The 22281-nt window shown below is 32.1% G+C and overlaps 1 protein-coding gene across 2 annotated transcripts in view; it reads right to left on the bottom strand.

Annotated features, from left to right (window-relative positions):
* Positions 1-22281, bottom strand: part of LOC138316365 (piRNA biogenesis protein EXD1-like) — a 39231-nt gene that overhangs the window by 13682 nt on the left and 3268 nt on the right. The window contains exons 1-4 of one of the 2 annotated variants that reach the window (XM_069258066.1): positions 21306-21713; positions 20520-20796; positions 19793-19873; positions 19074-19330 (exon numbers count right to left, since the gene is read on the bottom strand). In XM_069258066.1, coding sequence (XP_069114167.1) covers positions 19074-19330; positions 19793-19873; positions 20520-20786 — 605 coding nt within the window. In that variant the 5' untranslated portion in view covers positions 20787-20796; positions 21306-21713. Of the gene's footprint in view, positions 1-19073; positions 19331-19792; positions 19874-20519; positions 20797-21305; positions 21714-22281 lie in introns of those variants that run through there. The other variant, XM_069258065.1, reaches the window with a different exon arrangement.

Genomic DNA, 22281 nt, shown 5'->3' with positions numbered 1-22281 from the left:
AACGGTATCATATCATCGTTAGTATTCTGGATAGGACAAATACAATGGTAATATGTTATAATGGTATAACGGTATCATATCATCTGTTAGTATTCTGGATAGGACAAATACAATGGTAATATGTTATAATGGTATAACGGTATCATATCATCTGTTAGTATTCTGGATAGGACAAATACAATGGTAATATGTTATAATGGTATAACGGTATCATATCATCGGTAAGTATTCTGGATAGGACAAATACAATGGTAATATGTTATAATGGTATAACGGTATCATATCATCTGTTAGTATTCTGGATAGGACAAATACAATGGTAATATGTTATAATGGTATAACGGTATCATATCATCTGTTAGTATTCTGGATAGGACAAATACAATGGTAATATGTTATAATGGTATAACGGTATCATATCATCTGTTAGTATTCTGGATAGGACAAATACAATGGTAATATGTTATAATGGTATAACGGTATCATATCATCTGTTAGTATTCTGGATAGGACAAATACAATGGTAATATGTTATAATGGTATAACGGTATCATATCATCTGTTAGTATTCTGGATAGGACAAATACAATGGTAATATGTTATAATGGTATAACGGTATCATATCATCTGTTAGTATTCTGGATAGGACAAATACAATGGTAATATGTTATAATGGTATAACGGTATCATATCATCTGTTAGTATTCTGGATAGGACAAATACAATGGTAATATGTTATAATGGTATAACGGTATCATATCATCTGTTAGTATTCTGGATAGGACAAATACAATGGTAATATGTTATAATGGTATAACGGTATCATATCATCTGTTAGTATTCTGGATAGGACAAATACAATGGTAATATGTTATAATGGTATAACGGTATCATATCATCTGTTAGTATTCTGGATAGGACAAATACAATGGTAATATGTTATAATGGTATAACGGTATCATATCATCTGTTAGTATTCTGGATAGGACAAATACAATGGTAATATGTTATAATGGTATAACGGTATCATATCATCTGTTAGTATTCTGGATAGGACAAATACAATGGTAATATGTTATAATGGTATAACGGTATCATATCATCTGTTAGTATTCTGGATAGGACAAATACAATGGTAATATGTTATAATGGTATAACGGTATCATATCATCTGTTAGTATTCTGGATAGGACAAATACAATGGTAATATGTTATAATGGTATAACGGTATCATATCATCTGTTAGTATTCTGGATAGGACAAATACAATGGTAATATGTTATAATGGTATAACGGTATCATATCATCTGTTAGTATTCTGGATAGGACAAATACAATGGTAATATGTTATAATGGTATAACGGTATCATATCATCTGTTAGTATTCTGGATAGGACAAATATAATGGTAATATGTTATAATGGTATAACGGTATCATATCATCTGTTAGTATTCTGGATAGGACAAATACAATGGTAATATGTTATAATGGTATAACGGTATCATATCATCGAAGCCTAATACTTTACTTCCGGTCATGGCCGAAGACAGTCGATTCTATGATCAGCTCTCCGATTCTACAAGCAATTGTGTGAATTGTGTGGATTTAGACGGACTATCGTACACCAATGTGAACTCTGAAACGATGCAAAACCCTCACACGTTCAATGCAAGTAATCAATCTGGAAATTATGATCATTCCGAAGAAAATTGCGGTGAGTACAGTTTACGTAACACCAGCACGAACACAAGTAGTCGTACAGAAGCGGACACTTCCAACACTGATCAATCATGTCCTGATTTAAGTCAGATACAGAATCAACAGTTTATAGACGAACTTGACCAAACCCTGTACCATTTGCCAAGAGATTCCTATATACCCAGATTACTGACTTTAACAAAGCATGATGATAATGTCCTCCAATGGTATAGGCAAACATTGTTCAAACGAGCACAAACTGTTCCAAATTGTCCGCAACGTACCCTTATTTCGAGGAAGTCTACCCAAACAAGTTCCAAAAGTGAGAAATATGCCAAAGACTGTCATATTATAAATATGTTTATATGTGGAGACGATTCAGAAATAAACAGTGTATTTACTAAAGGTAGAGATGAGGCTCTAGACCATGAAACCAGACCAAAGGAAATTCTAAGATCGCTCCAATGTGATAATAATGCTCAAAGTACTACTCCAAGTACCTCACAAAACCACTCTTCTGTAAACCTGAACATGTCAAGAATTCCGAATCCAACATTACATACAGTGTTAGAACGTCTAGACAATATTGAAATGACATTGAAGTGTAATACAGTTACGGAGAAAAGATTAATAAATGAACTTGAAAGTATCAAAAAAGAAAACGAAAATCTTTGTGTTATCATAATGGACCTTCGAAATACAATTTTGAACAGTGGAACTTCTGCAACGTATGCGACAGTTTTGAAATCGCCGAAAGTCGACAGAATACCGCCCGTTCACAGCCCCACCGATACCGTACTCACATTACCGAGTGATACAAACGACTGTACGAGTGAAAGCGCAGCCAACCATGCAGAACAAGGAAACGTAGATAGCTCACTAACTGACAGACCGGTTTCAAGTGCGTGTAACGGTACCGGTACCGCTAATAAAAGTGTAAACACAACACCGGGGATACAAAATAGACAGACGCACGCGAACGAAAGACTTGAATATACACCAACCATGTATTTAAAATCAAAATCACCCGAAAAACTTGAGCACCGAAATAACTATACGAAGACCAACGCATATACCAATACTAATGAACTTACCGAACGTCAAAAACACGGTGGTCCACCAACTGACGTCTTTGTAGGAGTAAAACGGAGAAAATCAGCTCGGTTCTACCTGTGTGGCATCGGTGACGAATCCACAGAATCTGGTATTACTAGATATGTAACGGACAAAGGAATCAAAGTCACTGATCTCGTACTATTCAATAACAAAGGGAATACATATTCGGCAAAACTCAACGTCAGCACGGATAACCCAGATATCCTTCTTAGAGACGATTTCTGGCCTGAGGATATCCTATGTCGTCCCTGGGTAAACCGTAACCAATGGGAAAAGCAGAGACAGGAGACATTTACGCGTCGCAGTAGCGGTTCGCGACGAAGGTTTGACTCTCGTAGTAATCAGAGAGGGACATACAGTTATAATAGATCACGTCAAAATGACTTTGATACAGAGTGTAGCTATAATCGTGACTGGAAGGAGGGTTTTCGCCACAACCCTTATGAAAATGACTATGATTATCATGAGGATTATAGGGACGAGACACGTCATTCTGAATTTGACTATGAATCAGACAATTTCAATGGTAACTACCAAGAAGATTCTCATCGCCGAGCACATAATAGTGATAATGAACAATTTGTGAACAAAGACAATGGGCGAAGAGATCGCTGGGGAACAGAACGATACAAATAGAACAATTAAATGGATTACAGACTTTACAAAATGAACAATAAAAATCTACTTATTTGTTTACTATTACTCTTAATGAACTTGTCTATCACTACATGGAATGTAAGAGGTATCGGATCTTCGGGTCTATGTGTGAAGAAATTTATGAGTGAAACAGCTAGTGACGTAATTATCCTCACGGAGGCAAATGTGGACAACGATAAGTTGAGTATTCTTGATGATATTCATTCAGATTATTTTGTTGCTCCAAGGCCTAAGCCTACAGACGGTACAACGGATAAACAGAAGACTGTTATCATGATTAAAAATACAATATATCACAGCGTAAATATACTTGAAAACTCATGTACGGATCGGATCGTCGTTATACAAATAAGTAATAACGAAATTGATTGTCTTACTATAGTTGGAATATACATGCCCAGTAACAATGACTTGAATTTATATGGCTCAATATTACAGCAATTACGAGATACTTGCGTCTTTTACTCACGAAACGGAAAAGTTATCATAGCGGGAGATTTGAATGCGCGATTAAATGAAACCCCAGAACACTACGCTTTGAGGCACAAATCCAACGAAATGAAAACTTTAATAAACGACATGAATCTTAAAATTGTAAACTTAAACAACATTTGTACTGGATACAGATATACTTTCTCTCCAATGAAATCTATGTTGGATTATATATGTATTGACGAGCAGCTTCGACCTTATTTGCAACATGCAGAGATATTTGCGACTGCAGAGACAGATATCGCGTCTGATCACTTACCAGTAACGTGTATCTTATTAATACCTATTCAACATACATATTCCAATGAACCAATACTATCCGATGATTCGCGATCTTGGAAAAAAGCATCTGTTGAGAACTTGATTTTATATCAACGCCAACTCTCAGAAAGGCTCAAACTACTCGAAGATATGCCTCTTAGGACTCAATATGATATAGACGCTTATACGGAAATACTTACCTTGTCGATAATCATGTCAGCAAACGTGACAATACCACCTGTAAATAGGAACCCACGTCTCAAACCGTACTGGACACGTGATGTCAGAATCGCTCATAAGCATGCGCTAAACGCAAGGAAACAATGGATTTACGATGGTCGACCAAGAGGATTTCATAACAATTCATATAAGGAATATAAGAAAGCAAAGCGTTTATTTAGAAATACCCATGATTTAGCCTACGAACAATACAGACAAGAGCTTGAAATGGAGCTTGAAAATACAGCGGATTGTGACATTAGGTTGTTTTGGAAAATCATTCGCCAAAGAAAATGTCCGAAAACAGACCGAAGCCAAAGAATCATTTTTAACAACAACCCTCATGATACACCACGGGGAATATCTGAAGCATTCGCAAGTTATTTCGAAGGAATCTATCAAACCCCACTATTTCGAGAAAATATTATGACATTATCCGAAGAATATACAGATCAGCAGGCTCAAAATATGCTCAACGCACCGTTTACATTCAATGAACTCAGAGATGCTATTCAGGATACTAAACTCAACAAGGCACCAGGTGTTGACAACGTATGTAACGAACATCTGAAATATGGAGGACGCGATTTACTGTTATGCACTCTACGGTTATTAAAGGCAATCCAAACATATCATTTTATTCCGAAGACATGGAAACGCGGGATCATTATTCCTATATACAAAGGTGGAAACAAATCCAAACAAAATCCGGACAATTATAGACCAGTTTCGCTGCTACCAGCATTATACAAGATTATGGAAAAGTTGCTTCATTTAAGACTTCAAGATTGGCTCCTACTTACGAAAAACAAACTGTGTATACAACAACAAGGATTTCAAAAGAAATTAAGTTGTGAAACTGTAGCATTCAACCTTCGAGAATGTATTCATTACAATATTGAAAAACATAGCAATGTATACGCCGCTTTCCTGGACACTCGTAAAGCATTCGATACAGTATGGCATGAGGGAATTCTGAAGAAAGTGTATGATTTTGGCATAAGGGGACACACATTTGAAATTATTCGTAATTCCTATACAGACATTTCAAGCGCCGTAATGACCCATGGAACTCGATCTCGCTGGATTGCAGTACGGTCCGGAATCCGTCAAGGAGGAGTGACGTCAACATTTTTATATCTGATTTATATCAATGACCTTTTGAAGGAATTAGAATCAACAAAGTTTGGAGCAAGAATCTCTGAGATAAATTGTGGTAATCCAGCGTTAGCAGATGATCTGGCATTATTGGCTACAAACCCTGCGTCATTACAAGAACTTTTAAATATATGTGGGCGGTACTCGAACACATGGCAGTTCGAATACAATGCAAGTAAAAGTGCAGTCCTAGTCTTTGGAAAAACTACTATTAACCCTAACTACAATTGGACATTGAACACAACAAGTCTAACAATCGAAACTTCGTACAAACATGTCGGAATGCTGATAACTTCTAACCTTAAAGTTGGTGATGCAATATCAAATGGAATTCAAAAAGGAAGGAAATCATTTAATCTGATGACAAAGTTTGGTCAAGATTGCAAAACTACAAACCCTACGGTAATCGCCGGGCTATATAAGAAAGTCGTCCTGCCCAGTGTTTTATACGGATCACAATTCTGGAATAAACTATTAGTCAAAGACATTCAACGACTTAATGTTTTCCAACATGAAATCGTTAAACGAACCCAGTGCTTTATAAAACCTACTCGATCAGACATTGCCGAGCCAATGCTCGGAATGCGAAGAATCGGCGCAGAGATCGACAAAAAGAAACTACTATTTCTACAAGCTATTATCGCTTTGCCATCAAAAACATTAACAAAACAAATATTTTTGTCGCGATTATACCAGTATTTGGACCAACCTTCTGTACAAACTGGATTTATTCCTGATATTATAAAGCTTTTGAAAAATTATACTCTTCAATGTCATCTTATAACATATGTAAAGGCAGCACAATTTCCCTCCAAAATTATGTGGAAAAGGATAGTTAACTCATCGATATCTAACAGTGAAAATATGTTATTAAGAGATCGAATGCACGCGGAAGGAGATTTCCTAAGATTCCAATATATACATTGTACCTACAGTTCACCTCATATATTATGGAAACTACATTGCACACCCACAACACGATACGTTGCCAAAATGCTAGCCTTTGCTCCAACTTGGAATGAAACAGTGTGCGAAAAATGTGAAGAACTGTATATAGATCCCGTCTTACATTTTACTACTAAATGTCAGCATACAAAATTGGGTCAGGATTCATTCATTGTACATATGGACGGAAGTGTGCAACTTATATTGATGATATATCGCCACGAAATTTTTGTAATACTGGTTCGGGATATCATTCAAAAAATATGTTTACCTCAGTATTCTGATGATAGGACAATACATGGGTCAATATGTTCTTATAATATCCTGTATAACGTTAATAGAATCATACTCATTGATAAGTAAAACTGTAAAGTTTTGGAAATATTTTGTACAATGAGAGAATAAATTTGTTATTGATGTATAACAGGTATCATATCATCTGTTAGTATTCTGGATAGGACAAATACAATGGTAATATGTTATAATGGTATAACGGTATCATATCATCTGTTAGTATTCTGGATAGGACAAATACAATGGTAATATGTAATAATGGTATAACGGTATCATATCATCTGTTAGTATTCTGGATAGGACAAATACAATGGTAATATGTTATAATGGTATAACGGTATCATATCATCTGTTAGTATTCTGGATAGGACAAATACAATGGTAATATGTTATAATGGTATAACGGTATCATATCATCTGTTAGTATTCTGGATAGGACAAATACAATGGTAATATGTTATAATGGTATAACGGTATCATATCATCTGTTAGTATTCTGGATAGGACAAATACAATGGTAATATGTTATAATGGTATAACGGTATCATATCATCTGTTAGTATTCTGGATAGGACAAATACAATGGTAATATGTTATAATGGTATAACGGTATCATATCATCTGTTAGTATTCTGGATAGGACAAATACAATGGTAATATGTTATAATGGTATAACGGTATCATATCATCTGTAGTATTCTGGATAGGACAAATACAATGGTAATATGTTATAATGGTATAACGGTATCATATCATCTGTTAGTATTCTGGATAGGACAAATACAATGGTAATATGTTATAATGGTATAACGGTATCATATCATCGGTAAGTATTCTGGATAGGACAAATACAATGGTAATATGTTATAATGGTATAACGGTATCATATCATCGGTAAGTATTCTGGATAGGACAAATACAATGGTAATATGTTATAATGGTATAACGGTATCATATCATCGGTAAGTATTCTGGATAGGACAAATACAATGGTAATATGTTATAATGGTATAACGGTATCATATCATCGGTAAGTATTCTGGATAGGACAAATACAATGGTAATATGTTATAATGGTATAACGGTATCATATCATCGGTAAGTATTCTGGATAGGATAAATATAATGGTAATATGTTATAATGGTATAACGGTATCATATCATCGGTAAGTATTCTGGATAGGATAAATACAATGGTAATATGTTATAATGGTATAACGGTATCATATCATCGGTAAGTATTCTGGATAGGATAAATACAATGGTAATATGTTATAATGGTATAACGGTATCATATCATCGGTAAGTATTCTGGATAGGACAAATACAATGGTAATATGTTATAATGGTATAACGGTATCATATCATCTGTTAGTATTCTGGATAGGACAAATACAATGGTAATATGTTATAATGGTATAACGGTATCATATCATCTGTTAGTATTCTGGATAGGACAAATACAATGGTAATATGTTATAATGGTATAACGGTATCATATCATCTGTTAGTATTCTGGATAGGACAAATACAATGGTAATATGTTATAATGGTATAACGGTATCATATCATCTGTTAGTATTCTGGATAGGACAAATATAATGGTAATATGTTATAATGGTATAACGGTATCATATCATCGGTAAGTATTCTGGATAGGACAAATACAATGGTAATATGTTATAATGGTATAACGGTATCATATCATCTGTTAGTATTCTGGATAGGATAAATACAATGGTAATATGTTATAATGGTATAACGGTATCATATCATCGGTAAGTATTCTGGATAGGACAAATACAATGGTAATATGTTATAATGGTATAACGGTATCATATCATCGGTAAGTATTCTGGATAGGACAAATACAATGGTAATATGTTATAATGGTATAACGGTATCATATCATCGGTAAGTATTCTGGATAGGACAAATACAATGGTAATATGTTATAATGGTATAACGGTATCATATCATCGGTAAGTAATTCTGGATAGGAAAATAATGGTAATGTAATTTATCATTCGGTATAAAAAATAGGACAATACAATGGTAATATGTTATAATGGTATAACGGTATCATATCATCGGTAAGTATTCTGGATAGGATAAATACAATGGTAATATGTTATAATGGTATAACGGTATCATATCATCTGTTAGTATTCTGGATAGGACAAATACAATGGTAATATGTTATAATGGTATAACGGTATCATATCATCTGTTAGTATTCTGGATAGGACAAATACAATGGTAATATGTTATAATGGTATAACGGTATCATATCATCTGTTAGTATTCTGGATAGGACAAATACAATGGTAATATGTTATAATGGTATAACGGTATCATATCATCTGTTAGTATTCTGGATAGGACAAATACAATGGTAATATGTTATAATGGTATAACGGTATCATATCATCGGTAAGTATTCTGGATAGGACAAATACAATGGTAATATGTTATAATGGTATAACGGTATCATATCATCTGTATCGAGTATTCTGGATAGGACAAATACAATGGTATAATATGTTATAATGGTATAACGGTATCATATCATCGGTAAGTATTCTGGATAGGACAAATACAATGGTAATATGTTATAATGGTATAACGGTATCATATCATCGGTAAGTATTCTGGATAGGACAAATACAATGGTAATATGTTATAATGGTATAACGGTATCATATCATCGGTAAGTATTCTGGATAGGAAAAATACAATGGTAATATGTTATAATGGTATAACGGTATCATATCATCGGTAAGTATTCTGGATAGGACAATATAAATGGTAATATGTTATAATGGTATAACGGTATCATATCATCTGTAAGTATTCTGGATAGGATAAATATAAATGGTAATATGTTATAATGGTATAACGGTATCATATCATCGTAAGTATTCTGGATAGGACAAATACAATGGTAATATGTTATAATGGATAACGATATCATCTAAGTATTCTGGATAGGAAAATACAATGGTAATATGTTATAATGGTATAACGGTATCATATCATCGGTAAGTATTCTGGATAGGACAAATACAATGGTAATATGTTATAATGGTATAACGGTATCATATCATCGGTAAGTATTCTGGATAGGATAAATACAATGGTAATATGTTATAATGGTATAACGGTATCATATCATCGGTAAGTATTCTGGATAGGACAAATACAATGGTAATATGTTATAATGGTATAACGGTATCATATCATCTGTAGTATTCTGGATAGGACAAATACAATGGTAATATGTTATAATGGTATAACGGTATCATATCATCGTAAGTATTCTGGATAGGACAAATACAATGGTAATATGTTATAATGGTATAACGGTATCATATCATCGGTAAGTATTCTGGATAGGACAATATAAATGGTAATATGTTATAATGGTATAACGGTATCATATCATCTGTTAGTATTCTGGATAGGACAAATATAATGGTAATATGTTATAATGGTATAACGGTATCATATCATCTGGTAAGTATTCTGGATAGGACAAATACAATGGTAATATGTTATAATGGTATAACGGTATCATATCATCGGTAAGTATTCTGGATAGGACAAATACAATGGTAATATGTTATAATGGTATAAACGGTATCATATCATCTGTAGTATTCTGGATAGGACAAATACAATGGTAATATGTTATAATGGTATAACGGTATCATATCATCTGTTAAGTATTCTGGATAGGACAAATATAATGGTAATATGTTATAATGGTATAACGGTATCATATCATCTGTTAGTATTCTGGATAGGACAAATACAATGGTAATATGTTATAATGGTATAACGGTATCATATCATCTGTTAGTATTCTGGATAGGACAAATACAATGGTAATATGTTATAATGGTATAACGGTATCATATCATCGGTAAGTATTCTGGATAGGACGGTAATATGTTATAATGGTATAACGGTATCATATCATCGGTTAGTATTCTGGATAGGACAAAATACATGGTAATATGTTATAATGGTATAACGGTATCATATCATCGGTAAGTATTCTGGATAGGACAAATACAATGGTAATATGTTATAATGGTATAACGGTATCATATCATCTGGTTAGTATTCTGGATAGGACAAATACAATGGTAATATGTTATAATGGTATAACGGTATCATATCATCTGTTAGTATTCTGGATAGGACAAATACAATGGTAATATGTTATAACGGTATCATATCATCGGTAAGTATTCGGATAGGACAAATACAATGGTAATATGTTATAATGGTATAACGGTATCATATCATCTGTTAGTATTCTGGATAGGACAAATACAATGGTAATATGTTATAATGGTATAACGGTATCATATCATCTGTTAGTATTCTGGATAGGACAAATACAATGGTAATATGTTATAATGGTATAACGGTATCATATCATCTGTTAGTATTCTGGATAGGACAAATACAATGGTAATATGTTATAATGGTATAACGGTATCATATCATCTGTTAGTATTCTGGATAGGACAAATACAATGGTAATATGTTATAATGGTATAACGGTATCATATCATCTGTTAGTATTCTGGATAGGACAAATACAATGGTAATATGTTATAATGGTATAAACGGTATCATATCATCTGTTAGTATTCTGGATAGGACAAATACAATGGTAATATGTTATATAATGGTATAACGGTATCATATCATCTGTTAGTATTCTGGATAGGACAAATACAATGGTAATATGTTATAATGGTATAACGGTATCATATCATCTGTTAGTATTCTGGATAGGACAAATACAATGGTAATATGTTATAATGGTATAACGGTATCATATCATCTGTTAGTATTCTGGATAGGACAAATACAATGGTAATATGTTATAATGGTATAACGGTATCATATCATCTGTTAGTATTCTGGATAGGACAAATACAATGGTAATATGTTATAATGGTATAACGGTATCATATCATCTGTTAGTATTCTGGATAGGACAAATACAATGGTAATATGTTATAATGGTATAACGGTATCATATCATCGGTTAGTATTCTGGATAGGACAAATACAATGGTAATATGTTATAATGGTATAACGGTATCATATCATCGGTAAGTATTCTGGATAGGACAAATACAATGGTAATATGTTATAATGGTATAACGGTATCATATCATCGGTAAGTATTCTGGATAGGACAAATACAATGGTAATATGTTATAATGGTATAACGGTATCATATCATCGGTAAGTATTCTGGATAGGACAAATACAATGGTAATATGTTATAATGGTATAACGGTATCATATCATCGGTAAGTATTCTGGATAGGACAAATACAATGGTAATATGTTATAATGGTATAACGGTATCATATCATCGGTAAGTATTCTGGATAGGACAAATACAATGGTAATATGTTATAATGGTATAACGGTATCATATCATCGGTAAGTATTCTGGATAGGATAAATATAATGGTAATATGTTATAATGGTATAACGGTATCATATCATCGGTAAGTATTCTGGATAGGACAAATACAATGGTAATATGTTATAATGGTATAACGGTATCATATCATCTGTTAGTATTCTGGATAGGACAAATACAATGGTAATATGTTATAATGGTATAGGTATAACGGTATATCATATCATCTGTTAGTATTCTGGATAGGACAAATACAATGGTAATAATGTTATAATGGTATAACGGTATCATATCATCTGTTAGTATTCTGGATAGGACAAATACAATGGTAATATGTTATAATGGTATAACGGTATCATATCATCTGTTAAGTATTCTGGATAGGACAAATACAATGGTAATATGTTATAATGGTATAACGGTATCATATCATCGGTAAGTATTCTGGATAGGACAAATACAATGGTAATATGTTATAATGGTATAACGGTATCATATCATCTGTTAGTATTCTGGATAGGACAAATACAATGGTAATATGTTATAATGGTATAACGGTATCATATCATCGGTAAGTATTCTGGATAGGACAAATACAATGGTAATATGTTATAATGGTATAAACGGTATCATATCATCTGGTAAGTATTTGGGATAGGACAAATACAATGGTAATATGTTATAATGGTATAACGGTATCATATCATCGGTAAGTATTCTGGATAGGACAAATACAATGGTAATATGTTATAATGGTATAACGGTATCATATCATCGGTAAGTATTCTGGATAGGACAAATAAATGGTAATATGTTATAATGGTATAACGGTATCATATCATCGGTAAGTATTCTGGATAGGATAAAATATAATGTTCATATAATAGTTATAATGATAACGGTATCATATCATGTTTCGGAAATGGTAATTGTTATAATGGTATAACGGTATCATATCATCGGTAAGTATTCTGGATAGGACAAATATAATGGTAATATGTTATAATGGTATAACGGTATCATAATCATCATAATATGGTAACGGTATCAATCATGTATATTCTGGATAGGATAAATACAATGGTAATATGTTATAATGGTATAACGGTATCATATCATCGGTAAGTATTCTGGATAGGATAAATACAATGGTAATATGTTATAATGGTATAACGGTATCATATCATCGGTTAGTATTCTGGATAGGACAAATACAATGGTAATATGTTATAATGGTATAACGGTATCATATCATCTGTTAGTATTCTGGATAGGACAAATACAATGGTAATATGTTATAATGGTATAACGGTATTCATATCATCTGTTAGTATTCTGGATAGGACAAATACAATGGTAATATGTTATAATGGTATAACGGTATCATATCATCTGGTTAGTATTCTGGATAGGACAAATACAATGGTAATATGTTATAATGGTATAACGGTATCATATCATCGGTAAGTATTCTGGATAGGACAAATACAATGGTAATATGTTATAATGGTATAACGGTATCATATCATCGGTAAGTATTCTGGATAGGACAAATACAATGGTAATATGTTATAATGGTATAACGGTATCATATCATCGGTAAGTATTCTGGATAGGACAAATACAATGGTAATATGTTATAATGGTATAACGGTATCATATCATCGGTAAGTATTCTGGATAGGACAAATACAATGGTAATATGTTATAATGGTATAACGGTATCATATCATCGGTAAGTATTCTGGATAGGACAAATACAATGGTAATATGTTATAATGGTATAACGGTATCATATCATCGGTAAGTATTCTGGATAGGATAAATATAATGGTAATATGTTATAATGGTATAACGGTATCATATCATCGGTAAGTATTCTGGATAGGACAAATACAATGGTAATATGTTATAATGGTATAACGGTATCATATCATCGGTAAGTATTCTGGATAGGATAAATACAATGGTAATATGTTATAATGGTATAACGGTATCATATCATCGGTAAGTATTCTGGATAGGACAAATACAATGGTAATATGTTATAATGGTATAACGGTATCATATCATCGGTAAGTATTCTGGATAGGACAAATACAATGGTAATATGTTATAATGGTATAACGGTATCATATCATCGGTAAGTATTCTGGATAGGACAAATACAATGGTAATATGTTATAATGGTATAACGGTATCATATCATCTGGTAAGTATTCTGGATAGGACAAATACAATGGTAATATGTTATAATGGTATAACGGTATCATATCATCTGTTAGTATTCTGGATAGGACAAATACAATGGTAATATGTTATAATGGTATAACGGTATCATATCATCTGTTAGTATTCTGGATAGGACAAATACAATGGTAATAATGTTATAATGGTATAACGGTATCTATCATATCATCGGTAAGTATTCTGGATAGGACAAATACAATGGTAATATGTTATAATGGTATAACGGTATCATATCATCGGTAAGTATTCTGGATAGGACAAATACAATGGTAATATGTTATAATGGTATAACGGTATCATATCATCGGTAAGTATTCTGGATAGGACAAATACAATGGTAATATGTTATAATGGTATAACGGTATCATATCATCGGTAAGTATTCTGGATAGGACAAATACAATGGTAATATGTTATAATGGTATAACGGTATCATATCATCGGTAAGTATTCTGGATAGGACAAATACAATGGTAATATGTTATAATGGTATAACGGTATCATATCATCGGTAAGTATTCTGGATAGGATAAATACAATGGTAATATGTTATAATGGTATATAACGGTATCATATCATCGGTAAGTATTCTGGATAGGATAAATACAATGGTAATATGTTATAATGGTATAACGGTATCATATCATCGGTAAGTATTCTGGATAGGATAAATACAATGGTAATATGTTATAATGGTATAAACGGTATCAATATCATCTGTAAGTATTCTGGATAGGACAAATACAATGGTAATATGTTATAATGGTATAACGGTATCATATCATCTGTTAGTATTCTGGATAGGACAAATATAATGGTAATATGTTATAATGGTATAACGGTATCATATCATCGGTAAGTATTCTGGATAGGACAAATACAATGGTAATATGTTATAATGGTATAACGGTATCATATCATCGGTAAGTATTCTGGATAGGATAAATACAATGGTAATATGTTATAATGGTATAACGGTATCATATCATCGGTAAGTATTCTGGATAGGACAAATACAATGGTAATATGTTATAATGGTATAACGGTATCATATCATCGGTAAGTATTCTGGATAGGACAAATACAATGGTAATATGTTATAATGGTATAACGGTATCATATCATCGGTAAGTATTCTGGATAGGATAAATACAATGGTAATATGTTATAATGGTATAAACGGTATCATATCATCGGTAAGTATTCTGGATAGGACAAATACAATGGTAATATGTTATAATGGTATAACGGTATCATATCATCGGTAAGTATTCTGGATAGGATAAATACAATGGTAATATGTTATAATGGTATAACGGTATCATATCATCGGTAAGTATTCTGGATAGGATAAATACAATGGTAATATGTTATAATGGTGTAACGGTATCATATCATCGGTAAGTATTCTGGATAGGATAAATACAATGGTAATATGTTATAATGGTATAACGGTATCATATCATCTGTTAGTATTCTGGATAGGACAAATACAATGGTAATATGTTATAATGGTATAACGGTATCATATCATCTGTTAGTATTCTGGATAGGACAAATATAATGGTAATATGTTATAATGGTATAACGGTATCATATCATCGGTAAGTATTCTGGATAGGACAAATACAATGGTAATATGTTATAATGGTATAACGGTATCATATCATCTGTTAGTATTCTGGATAGGACAAATACAATGGTAATATGTTATAATGGTATAACGGTATCATATCATCGGTAAGTATTCTGGATAGGACAAATACAATGGTAATATGTTATAATGGTATAACGGTATCATATCATCGGTAAGTATTCTGGATAGGACAAATACAATGGTAATATGTTATAATGGTATAACGGTATCATATCATCGGTAAGTATTCTGGATAGGATAAATACAATGGTAATATGTTATAATGGTATAACGGTATCATATCATCGGTAAGTATTCTGGATAGGACAAATACAATGGTAATATGTTATAATGGTATAACGGTATCATATCATCGGTAAGTATTCTGGATAGGAAAATACAATGGTAATATGTTATAATGGTTAACGGTATCATATCATCGGTAAGTATTCTGGATAGGAAAATACAATGGTATATGTTATATGGTATTAACGGTAATATGGTAAGTATTCTGGATAGGAATAATAAATGGTAATATATTATAATGGTAAACGGTATCATATCATCGGTAAGTATTCTGGATAGGATAAATATAATGGTAATATGTTATAATGGTATAACGGTATCATATCATTGGTAAGTATTCTGGATAGATAAGATATAATGGTAATATGTTATAATGGTATAACGGTATCATATCATTGGTAAGTATTCTGGATAGGATAAAATACAATGGTAATATGTTATAATGGTATAACGGTATCATATCATCGGTAAGTATTCTGGATAGGATAAATACAATGGTAATATGTTATAATGGTATAACGGTATCATATCATCGGTAAGTATTCTGGATAGGACAAATATACAATGGTAATATGTTATAATGGTATAACGGTATCATATCATCGGTAAGTATTCTGGATAGGATAAATACAATGGTAATATGTTATAATGGTATAACGGTATCATATCATCGGTAAGTATTCTGGATAGGACAAATACAATGGTAATATGTTATAATGGTATAACGGTATCATATCATTGGTAAGTATTCTGGATAGGATAAATATAATGGTAATATGTTATAATGGTATAACGGTATCATATCATCGGTAAGTATTCTGGATAGGACAGATATAATGGTAATATGTTATAATGGTATAACGGTGTCATATCATTGGTAAGTATTGAGGATAGGACAGATATAATGGTAATATGTTATAATGGTATAACGGTATCATATCATCGGTAATTATTCTGGATAGGATAAATATAATGGTAATATGTTATAATGGTATAACGGTGCCATATCATCGGTAAGTATTCTGGATAGGACAGATATAATGGTAATATGTTATAATGGTATAACGGTATCATATCATCGGTAAGTATTCTGGATAGAACAGATATAATGGTAATATGTTATAATGGTATAACGGTATCATATCATTGGTAAGTATTCTGGATAGAACAGATATAATGGTAATATGTTATAATGGTATAACGGTATCATATCATTGGTAAGTATTCTGGATAGGATAAATATAATGGTAATATGTTATAATGGTATAACGGTATCATATCATCGGTAAGTATTCTGGATAGGATAAATACAATGGTAATATGTTATAATGGTATAACGGTATCATATCATCGGTAAGTATTCTGGATAGGACAAATACAATGGTAATATGTTATAATGGTATAACGGTATCATATCATCGGTAAGTATTCTGGATAGGATAAATATAATGGTAATATGTTATAATGGTATAACGGTATCATATCATCGGTAAGTATTCTGGATAGGACAAATACAATGGTAATATGTTATAATGGTATAACGGTATCATATCATTGGTAAGTATTCTGGATAGGATAAATATAATGGTAATATGTTATAATGGTATAACGGTATCATATCATCGGTAAGTATTCTGGATAGGACAGATATAATGGTAATATGTTATAATGGTATAACGGTGTCATATCATTGGTAAGTATTGAGGATAGGACAGATATAATGGTAATATGTTATAATGGTATAACGGTATCATATCATCGGTAATTATTCTGGATAGGATAAATATAATGGTAATATGTTATAATGGTATAACGGTGCCATATCATCGGTAAGTATTCTGGATAGGACAGATATAATGGTAATATGTTATAATGGTATAACGGTATCATATCATCGGTAAGTATTCTGGATAGGACAGATATAATGGTAATATGTTATAATGGTATAACGGTATCATATCATTGGTAAGTATTCTGGATAGAACAGATATAATGGTAATATGTTATAATGGTATAACGGTATCATATCATTGGTAAGTATTCTGGATAGGATAAATATAATGGTAATATGTTATAATGGTATAACGGTATCATATCATCGGTAAGTATTCTGGATAGGATAAATACAATGGTAATATGTTATAATGGTATAACGGTATCATATCATCGGTAAGTATTCTGGATAGGATAAATATAATGGTAATATGTTATAATGGTATAACGGTATCATATCATCGGTAAGTATTCTGGATAGGATAAATATAATGGTAATATGTTATAATGGTATAACCGGTGCCATGTCATCGGTAAGTATGAATTGGAAAATATAATAAACATATGTTATATGATTGATACTGATATGGCGTATCACCCTCGGAAACCACAGTGTCTAAGCTTCCCTATGCTCCACAACGTAGTTAAGTGGGTAACCGACGATGATTGGTTAGATGTATTATAATTTTAAGACATTGATATGAAGATGTGAAATTGTCAATAAGGAAAATACCCAGTTAAACGTTCCAGAAAATCATTAGAGGAGGGCAATAATTCGGTTTTCATACCATTGCTATACTGATCCTTACCTTTTCATTTTGGTGTGCAGATCTAAAAGCACTGTTACGTCCTGAACAGCATACTCTTTAATCTCATCTGGTAGACTTCCGTCGGTGTTCCTTCGTAGGAAATAACATGGGTCCTGTTGGAGCTCTCTCTTGACGCGTCGTTTTAACTCTGCGTTAAAGGCGATGTCATTGGTTGTACATAGAGAGTCTAGACCAACTGGTTTTACATGTTTCAGAATCGTCTGTGTTTGTTTTGATTCCACAATCTGATGTACTACCTGTGGAAAACAATTGTAGATACATACCAACGTTTTAGATGAACTCTGCCTGTATGGTCTTAATATGTCGCTAAGCGAGTGTACCCTTAATACCAGTGCACTGATAAATTCAACAGAGTGTAAAAGACAATATACCATTTACATTATATTCTTTTAGGAAAGGATAAATGTAGGAGGTGACCAAATCTGATACTTCAATTAATTGATCTAAAGCCGGAGATGGAAAGAACATTGGTATACTCTGAAGTATATAAGGCTACCTATCAGTGTATGTAATGGTAAGTAACTAAAGCTGTCTCATCACATTATACAAAAACGATTAAAACACTCAAACTCAATAATAGATAAATATAGAAAGTTCAGTTGTGATAATGGCCCGCTTATCAGCTTTATTGATTTTAGAATTACAAAGAATGTAGTGTCCACTTGGTTCAGTAAAATTATCAAGCCAGTCATTTTTACCTTTGTATCGAATACCTTTGTCAATTTTATACCATGTGCTTCCCACAATGCTTTGCTGTCATTGAGGCAGTCGTGCATTACCTATCGAACAAAAAAGTGTCAGATTTACTGACATAGTCCCTTATAATATAATTCTGCTTAGAATCAAATATGTTCATACTCTCATAGATGTCTATTCACAAATAAAGATTAATCTGTTAACCAATAAAGATTAATCTGTTTACCAATAAAGATTAATTTGTTCACCAATAAAGATTTATCTGTTCACCAATAAAGATTAATCTGTTAACCAATAAAGATTAATTTGTTCACCAATAAAGATTAATTTGTTCACCAATAAAGATTTATCTGTTCACCAATAAAGATTAATCTGTTAACCAATAAAGATTAATTTGTTCACCAATAAAGATTAATCTGTTAACCAATAAAGATTAATCCGTTAACCAATAAAGATTAATTTGTTCACCAATAAAGATTAATTTGTTCACCAATAAAGATTAATATGTTAACCAATAAAGATTAATTTGTTCACCAATAAAGATTAATTTGTTCAATGCGACGTTGAATAAATATTCTTTTTATATTTATAATTAACTGTGACAGGTGCTTGGAGTCCTATGTTTGCTTCACAGTAATTAACATAGTGTCGTTTCATTCATATTGATATTTCTGAATACAGAAGCGAAAGTAATTCCAGCTCAGGATGGCAAGACATTGCACTTCCTACCTTCTCGATTTTATCGGATTCAAGTACTAGCCTCAGTTCTTCAGTAATTTCGGAATCTTTCAATACATCAAACACGAACACATGTTTGTCCGGCGTTGCGATTTGTATGAGTGACAATCTCACTCCTTCCTTGCTCGTGCTGTATTCTGTGTCCAAAGCTAACACGTCACTCTGAAGTAGCTGATGCTTCACTCCCGATTTATTAAACATGTTTCGGTTCGGAATAATTTTAAAGTTTTCCGAACGTCTACTGTCAGCGGTGGCCATCTCTCTAAACCTGTAATTAGGTAGAAATAAACTTAGGAAATAATGTCATTCTTCTTAAATTTTTAAATTGCAAAAAAGGTTCCGTTAATATGAAGTGACAAAATGGATGATTCTTCGGTAGATCAGAAATCCCTTTGCAATGTCGATTATATACATTTATGAAATGGGAGGCGGAATTTCGAAATAAAGTTTACACAACTCTCACTTGAAGACAACGGAGTTTGCATGTTTTCGAATTCTAAATCCGAAGGTTTTCTTAAATACTGGATAACTGTGGGACTGAATCGATAGTGTGACATGCTGGGCTTAATACATCACATATTTGTACGTTCTATATAAAACGGTGTTCTGTGATGACCTAGATGGTTCTATGGGCAACGATACCTGTATCTATATCAAAAGAAAATCGACCTCTCTATAGGCTTATCTAAATACATTATATTTTTGTATACTTAACCGTCAGAAAACAAAGACGAGTCACAGGTAGGATTGCATTACCTTTGATTTAATAAGACAAACCTTTATATTTTGGCTGAATGTATTTTCGATATCTATTAAAGTTTCCGTACACAGGACTATCAACATGAAATACGTGACCCGTTTTCATACCCAGTAACAGTTTTACCGTGTTAGCTCAGGTGGTAGCTCAGTTCAACTACAGATCTAAAGATCATATCAACTTTTTATAGGTCATATCACCATTTTTCTAGGAAGTCAGTATGCTATTTTCAGTATAAAATTACTTTAAGTGGACTTCCCAGAAATGACGTAATGTATCATATGTACATTTTTATCTATCTCGTTGTCAAGATAGAGTCCACAAAAATACCGTCTAAACATAGATCATTAAAACCATGCCATAATAACCGTCAGCTGATACTCCCACGTAAGATTACACCTATGAATCACACTAACCGTAATACAATGTGACGATAAATCGACGTTTTATTTGATTTCGTATTTTACTTCTTTTTATTATTTAAATGTAAACAGTTGTGTGTTAGAAATAACATTTGATCTATATTTCTGTACACCTATTTACATTAAAGATGCTCCACCGCTGACAAACGGTATTTTTTCTCTATCAAATATAGGAGCAGCCGATTTAGTATTTTTCATCAGTAACAAAATGTATTTACTTTACACCATTACTACCATTGAAAAGTTGAGCTTCTAATCTTATTTCATAATCTTATTGGAATGAAGTACTGATTGCGCATGCACCAAAGGCAAAATAAATTATTTTGTATTATTTTTTTGTGTTAATTAGACATTAATATACCCAATTAAACACCAATTATATTTCAAATGATGCGTATCGTTTATGTTCCGTCGGCGGTTGAGCATCTTTAACTAGTGGTACCTTTATTTTGTAAGACCCAAAACTATAAAATACTACAAATTATAAAAGTATAGATATAAGTAATATATAAACAAACAATATATTTATACTTCAATTTTACTTGTTGCGAGTATTTTCATTGGCTTAAAAATT

The sequence above is a fragment of the Argopecten irradians genome, chromosome 2 (genome assembly GCF_041381155.1).
Source record: "Argopecten irradians isolate NY chromosome 2, Ai_NY, whole genome shotgun sequence".
In the NCBI taxonomy this organism is placed as follows: Eukaryota; Metazoa; Mollusca; class Bivalvia; order Pectinida; family Pectinidae; genus Argopecten; species Argopecten irradians.
Note: the sequence above shows the minus strand (reverse complement) of the source record. Positions and strands in the feature narration are given on the sequence as shown.